The 8,016-nt window shown below is 37.0% G+C and overlaps 1 protein-coding gene across 2 annotated transcripts in view; it reads right to left on the minus strand.

Annotated features, from left to right (window-relative positions):
* Positions 1-8,016, minus strand: part of ANKRD28 (ankyrin repeat domain 28) — a 123,793-nt gene that overhangs the window by 47,166 nt on the left and 68,611 nt on the right. For both annotated transcript variants that reach the window (XM_021678907.2, XM_044920522.1), the window contains exons 6-7: positions 6,618-6,705; positions 2,561-2,703 (exon numbers count right to left, since the gene is read on the minus strand). In XM_021678907.2, the coding sequence (XP_021534582.1) occupies positions 2,561-2,703; positions 6,618-6,705 (231 nt within the window). The remainder of the gene's footprint in view (positions 1-2,560; positions 2,704-6,617; positions 6,706-8,016) is intronic.

Consider the following 8,016-nt stretch of genomic DNA (forward strand, 5'->3'; position numbering starts at 1 on the left):
CATACTTGATAGGAGTGTCCTCATTTAGGGTGGGAGCTGGCTACAATGGATCTTAGAGTAGGACTGGACGTAGCCAATGGTCTAGGGGTAGGATGTGCCAATGCCACATAAACCAACTATGTGATTTAGGGTGCGGGCTCTGGAGCCCTCAGTTATCAGTGGACTTGGAGACTGAAATCAACCATGTGGGCAAGTGATCGATTAATCAATCACACCTATGGGGTGCCTGGGTGGTTCAGGTAGTTAAGCATCTGCCTTTGGCTCCGGTCATGATCCTAGGCTCCTGGGATAGAGCCCGGCATCGGGCTCCCTGCTCAGTGAGGAGTGTGCTTCTCCCTCTCCCTCTGCTCCTGTGCTCTCTCTCTTGCTCACTTTCTCAAATAAATAAAATCTTAAAAAATAAATAAAAATTAGAAAAATAAATTAAAAAATCAATCATACCTATGTAAAGGAGCCCCAATAAAAACTATGAAAACAAAGCTCACATGAGCTTTCCTGTTTGGCAATACTATGTGCATACTGTCACACGCTGATGCTAGGAGAGTAAGGAGTCCCAACTCCATGGGGAGAGAACAATGAATGCTTTCTGTTTAGAATACTCCTGGACTTTGCCCTATGTGTCTCTTCCTTTGGCTGATCTTAATTCGTATCTTTTTTGTATAATATACCATGAGTATAATAGTTGTGAGTTTGTTTTTGTTTTTGTTTTAAGTAGGCTCCATGACCAGCATGGGGCCAATGTGGGGCTTGAACTCACAACCCTGAGATCAAGACCTGAGCCCAAATCAAGAGTCAGATACTTAACTGACTGAACCACCTAGCGCCCCTTCAGTGAATTTTTTGAATCCTTCTAGTGACTTATCAAACCCGAAGGTGGTTTTGGGGAATGCCCCAAACTTGTAGTTGATCAGAAATCAGGGCAGCCTTGTTTGGAGACTGTCCCCTCTAACTCTGAAGTTGGCCTCAACTTATCACAACTGTATTTTAACATTTTCTTTTCTGAAATCCCTGGTAACAGAAATTGGATAAAGTGAAAAGACAACACTTAACTTTAGTCAAAGTACCTACACTTCACCACCAAAAGTTAGGAGACATGGAATAGCTTCTCCCTCAGAGTCTCCAGAACTTTGAGAGATTAAATTTGTTTTAAGTCACTCACTTTATGGTAATTTCTTATGGAAGCCCTGGGAAACTAATAAATCATGCAACTGGAGGCCACATGTCAGTAAACGGCTCTGAGTCTGACCATTTATTCCAAAGAACTCTCTGTCACCACAGTTTACAAATGTTACTTTACTGTCAATAACACAAATTAAAAGAACTCACCAGAATGGATGTGAAACAGTCAGAAACAAGATGCCTAATTTATCTAGATCAGTTGTACGGTAAGGCATTATGCTACTCTGGTGAAACAGAGCTAGAGGAACTGCTGAGAAATAAAACTTCTATTTGCACTCTACAAGACCCTCCCTAACAACATGTTTGGATTTTTGTAACATCTCACAATCCCGACATTTTCAGTAACTACTTGTTTGCTTTAGGCAAAGTGCTTCATATAATCCTTAAATTAAGAGTCTATTCAGCTCTACAATTCTGCCTCGCATTCTTTATCCAACCAGATTACTACTTACCTTTTTGTTTGTTTTTGCAGCTGATCTAAAGCCCTCCCTCTAGCAGAGCCTAACCCTCTCTCCTTCTAATTTGCTCTTTTTAATCTGTTTTGAAGAATCAGACAAGTCTGTCAGAACTGTACCTAAAATAAGAGTAAATATATGAAGAGGGGCATAAAAGCACAAGTGCTTAAAGGATGGCCTGTGAAAGTAAGGTATTCTTAGCTATCTCAATTCAGGAATCAAATATAAAGTAGCAACCCTCCTAACCAAACAAATTTATACAGTAAGAACACTTACAGTTGATGGGCAAGAAACCTCTGGTTTTCCTGCCTAGCTCTTGCCAATATCCTGTAATGTGAACTGTTATAGTCATTTAAAGGGAGTATTAGACTGAGCAAATAAGACTAACAGTAACCTAGTCACTTAGGAAAAATAACCCAAGTGTATCTGATCAGCTAAAATGGAGCTACAGGGCTTGGACAGTGATGAAGAAGAAAAACCTGTGTCATTCATTCACCTTTGAAATATCCTTTACCTCTTAATATACTTTGACTAATTACATGATCATATTAGTGCACTATATATTATGTAAAGGACTACAAATATCCAATTAAAAGATAAAAATATTATTATATAAAATTATCTTTAAGGGGCGCCTGGGTGGCTCAGTCGTTAAGCATCTGCCTTCGGCTCAGGTCATGATCCCAGGGTGGGATCGAGCCCCGCGTCGGGCTCCTGCCTGGTGGGAGTCCTGCTTCTCCCTCTCCCACTCCCCCTGTTTGTGTTCCTGCTCTCGCTGTCTGTCTCTTGCTGTCAAGTAAATAAATAAATAAATCTTTAAAAAAATAAAATTATCTTTAAAATTAGAATAACTTCTGCCAGCAATGAAATCACAAACATATAAAAGCTTGCCTCCTTCATTTATATTGCTCAATCTATATACCTACATCAACTCCAAGATCCAGAAGGTACTTGACTACGCTGATCATTCCACTAGAGGCTGCTGCATGAAGAGGTGTATAAGACTTCTTATCCTTGCATGTCACTTCAGCTCCATGTGCCACAAGTAATTTCACTACTTCAATGTGACCTGAAAATGTTTATGAGGGGAAAAAAACCAGATGAGTATAGGAAAATATGAAATATAATCCTGGATATCTTTAAAAAAAGGTAAAAATGCAAATTACCTAAATAATGCATAAGTCACCAATGAATCAAGTCATAACCAGAGAAAGGACAGAAGAAGAAAAAAAGAATTCATAATTTTATTTTTTTAATTTTTTTTAAATTTTTTTTTTAAAGATTTTATTTATTTATTCATTAGAGACAGAGAGAGAGAGAGAGAGGCAGAGGGAGAAGCAGGCTCCCAAGGAGCAGGGAGCCCGATGCGGGACTCGATCCCAGGACCCTGAGATCATGACCTGAGCCGAAGGCAGACGCTTAACGACTGAGCCACCCAGGCGCCCCAGGTAATTTTAATAAATGTTGATAGAGGTAACTAATTGAAAACCATATATTTGATTATTTTATACAGTGACAACCTTTTGTCTAGATAACGCTCCTTTTGTCTAGATCTTGTTGTTTTTAAGATTGTTTTAATACATTCTCAAGTTCTGAAATTGGCGTTTTATGTCTAATGTAACACATTAGTTTATGTTTCTCTGCCTAGAACGTGGTTAAAAACTTCTTTTCCCCTATTATTTCTACCAGATGTCCTTAACCAACTTTGTTTGCTATTCACCTTTGTATCAATCAGGATAGGGTTATATGTGCTGTGGTTAACAATCAATTCCTAAATCTCAGTGGCTTAACTAGCATTTTATTTCTCATCAACACTATGATAGCTTGGCAAGAGGGGTCTGCTAAGTCACTCAAGGACACAGGCTCATATAGCTGACACCATCTTGAACGTGGCCACTGTGCCAAAAGGAGCAATAGACTGTAGAATCTCAAATCAGCAATTAAATGCTCTGGCCCAGAGGTGATGTTGCTTTCAATTCACTAGTCAGAACTAGGCCGAGGCCCGACCATACCATACAAGGAGGCCAGGAAGGGGAACAGGTATCCAGATGGTGGGAGAACCACTATTCTCCTTTTTTATCTCCTTGGTCTTTATCAGATTAGATTATACACTGCTTTCTCCTTCTTCCATAATGCTTCCCACATCTGTGTCTGTGTTCATGGGATTCCTTCATTGCATGGAATGTTTTGCTTGGATATCTCTTTGCAAGCTTTGCTACTAATCCCTGAAGGCCCACATCAGTTCCCATTTTCCCCAATCAACTCAGTCATCTCTCTTTCCTGTAAGTCTTATAAGCCAAAAGCACCATATATACCTGTAAATACTACCTAACAAGTATATAATACTTTCTGATGGTTCTTAAACTCGAATCATTATTTAATTGCCCCAAATTACTTTTATGTATTAACTTCCCAAATACGTATCTTCAAAGGCAAATATCGTATGCTCTTATGTTCTACTTCTTCGTATATTCCAGATATTCTAGCTAAATGTCTTACATTAAATGAATTGTTCATGATATCATTTTTAAATATCCCTTCATAGGGAATGAGTATATAAAGTTAATAACCATAAAAATGAGGCTCTCAAACACAGGCCCCCTCTCCCTTGACAAAAATTAAGCCAGGATACAAGATCACAGAATCAAGTAGATTTTGTTGTTTATATGTAAATTACCAATTAAAGTGGATACTTGCAGCTATTGTTTCCCCCATCTCATTAAGAAATGTCTACTATATTTTTAGGAAAAACCTAAGGAATATCAAAACATTAGGTGCCAAATCAAACATAATTATCATGTAAGAGTATTAACTGGTACAAAAGATCACTCACTATACACTACTCTCTTATCTATGGTTCCAGAAAGATAGCTACTTGCATTTATTGTAATGCAGTGAAAATCAGTACCCAGAAGGCTCACACATAATTATAGCTTTTCAACTGGGCAATGCGTATTATTCACTAATATGTCAAAAAGAAACAAAGTTCTCTTGATGCTTAAGACTAGCAGGCTTACTGGAAAAAGTTTAAAATCAATACATCATTCTTAAGATCATATTAATTGTGCGTATAAACTAGTAGATTCCAGGAAGTATGAATTTTTCCTAATACCAATAAAACTTTATTTGGAAAGGAGCTATGCATAGGCAAATTTACAATCTTAAAATTGACAAATATTTATTTAAGCACATTTCAGAAATATGGATAAATTCCTTTACTGGACCACTGAAAATGAAAAAAGAGGTTTCTCCACAGCCAGTTTGGGGTGACTTATTTAGAAGAAAAAAGGGAAGAAAACTCTAGAATGAAATAAATGATACTGTTCTACCTAGGTGGACCCTGGCCAGAACAAGTATGTGTCTTCCTTGTCAATTTATAGACTGATGCTACCAAGAGGACTAGATTTCATTTAATTCATCTAGGTGTAGTTTTAGAAAATGGCATCCATTAGACATGCATGGCATATGTAATTTTACTTGGAAAATTTCCTACATTTTTCTTTTCTTCATTAACCAGTCAATTGTTTCTGGATGTTTACCTCCAAATAACAAAAGAAAACTGCCCATGATATAACTAGAGGCACAAATATTTGATGTGAGAGAAACATAAGCCCAAAATGTTCAGCTTTTGGCTTTCAAAACAGGGACATCTGATAAGGATGTTAACCTTAGGAACCTTCATTTTTGATACTCCTTTACACTCATGTTAAAGGTCAGACTTTCAATATGGATTTTGCTACTTTTGTTTTTTCTACTATAGGCAAAAAATTTTCCTGGACCGTTGGGTTATCTACATAACTGGTTTGAGTGTGTATTTTCTTCCACTATAATGTTTCACAATTTTACATAGTTTTAAAAATTAATAATCTTCCATCAAATTTTCCTTTAATCTTTTATTTTTATGTGAGAGACAGGAAAAGACAAAACCAAGAGCAGGGAGTACTGAGGATAAGTTATTCCTATAAGAAGGGTGGCTAGCTAAATGTCTTTGTAATCAGGCAGTATGAGTGGTAAATCAGGGAATGACTCCAGTATTACACAGAAGAGGTCAGTCCATATGCGATTTTTCTTAAGCCAGAGGAGCCAAAATGGCAGAAGCAGAATTATAACCTTTGGCAGGGAAGAGAAAAAACTTGAAAAATGAACGTCTATATTCACGTCTTCCAGAGGTACAACCCTGGCCTTGTAGGACTTGCAAGGTTCATGGCAGGTTGTACTTCCTCCATGCTTAGAGATTTAGTTCTACATACATGGTCTTAGCACCCACAAGCCAGTATTTCTATTCTGCTCTTTTTGTGCACTTAAAAATATCCTGAGGTAAGCTCAAGACCTGCTTGCTCTCTGGCTGTCCAAGTCACCTCAAGAACGAATTAATGTTTTTGTTAGTGCTCTGGTCACAAAGTCGCATGGTTTTGGGGGGTCTACCCCAAAACTGTTTTCCCATGAGCTGTTAGTTTTAGAATGCAATTTTGCAAATCCTGAGATTTTTCAAGAACATATATATCATGTTACTACAGAAAAACCTATACTCTAAGCCTTAGTTTCTTTCTCTGAAATTACTGTTGTAGAAATCAAACACGATGATGCCTATTCAACCCAGTGGTGGCCCAAAATAATAGGATTCTTAAAGCATCTTCATAACTTCTACCTTAATATTCCCATAAAAACAAGGATGGATTTAAGAATGGGCTTTTAGTAAACGCCAACTTAAATTATGTTTCCCAGACCTGTGTCTAGGGTGTCTCTTCCTTTAAAAGTAAACAGAATTATTTTCAATCAGCTTTTAGGAGAAAAGGACCCAACACACTCCTGTTCTGGTAAACCTCTCCCACTACCAGACAGGTTCCACTTGGGCAGCAAATTTAGATATGGTGTAACTTCCCACTATCCTAAAAAACAGATGTTATACCAAATGCAAGAACTAAAACGTACAAATTTTCCTGAATACATAATGTCAGAAAATGAAATTTAAAACGTACATACCCATATATGCTGCCCAATGAATAGCCCGTCTATCTTTCTTGTCAAAAGCATTAATATTGGCACCTCTAGACAAGAGTAGTTTGACCATCTGTAATAAAAATAAACCGTTTCATCAAAATTCAGAAGTAGAACTATTCATGAATATCCCTTATGATGACTACTCATCTCAATCTCTCTGGCACTGAATTTCTGCATTTGTAGAAAGGAAGGAGCTAGACTAAACCCTGAAGACCCTTCAACGTAATTTAATAAATAATAGGACAAAATATGAAAAAAGGATTCACAATGGGTGTTATTGAAGTGGGTATCAGTATCTTTTAAAGATGCTACCTTGTGTCCTGATATTTTATGAACAATGAAATACAAATCTGGAAGGTCTAAAGGTGGAATATTTAACAACAGGTTTACTTCTTTTAATAGCCCAAGGTGTTTTTAAAATGCAAAGTGCATTCTTATCCCAGAAATGTCTTAAATTTAATTCAAACACAAATATACTATCCATAATATGATTAAATCTGAAGGTCACTGCACACAGTCTGCTTACCTCATAATGTATCAAGAACAGTATTTTAGTCCGTCTAACCATATTTACAATAGTTTCCCCATGGGAAAGGGCACTCCATGTTTCAAAAAAGGGACACATCTGTGACCTTAATTGCAGTGAAGGCAAGGATTCTTGATGTTGCAGAGAAACAGTGAAAACAACACTGTAGCCACTAGCTCTCAGCCATGGAATCTTGGGAATGTCACTTTACCTCTTTGAGTTTTTGTGTCTGCAACAAAACGAAGGACTGGACAAGCTGTCCTCAAGGTTCTTGTAACTCTGTGTTTTCTTCTTTCCTAAGCCTTCTATATACACAAAAATCTCACTCTTTGCCACGACAACATCTAACATTAGGCAATGCTTGTTGTATAAGATAACTAAATATTAATTTTAATTTTTTTTCTTTTGATGATCTGTTACCAAAGAATTTTTGACTAAATGTTGATAATAAACTATAAGAAAATCTTTTCCAAACCCTGCCTTCCTTTGTTACTATCTTTCTGGGAGCACTATGAAACTGCTCTGTCTTTCTGGATTATTTTTTCCACAACAACAGAACATACTTTTCACATTGTGTATAGCTGGCAGTGTTCTCCTTTGTCTCCCCAGGTTGACCACGAAATTCAAGTCCATGGGTTGTATTTGATAAGTAAACTTCTAAATTTGAGAAATTTATATCATGAATTTTATCATGAAAAGAAGTCTGAGAATTTGCTAAAGGCAGAATTAGACAAAAACAAACAAGAAAGTGTTTTTTTTTTTTTTTTTTTTTTTTTTTTTTTCCCTTGGATGGATTGGTAAAAAAGGTAATTTTATTAATAATTGGGGGGGGGGGGGGGGGGTGAAAAAGGAAAC

The sequence above is a fragment of the Neomonachus schauinslandi genome, chromosome 1 (genome assembly GCF_002201575.2).
Source record: "Neomonachus schauinslandi chromosome 1, ASM220157v2, whole genome shotgun sequence".
NCBI lineage: Eukaryota > Metazoa > Chordata > Mammalia > Carnivora > Phocidae > Neomonachus > Neomonachus schauinslandi.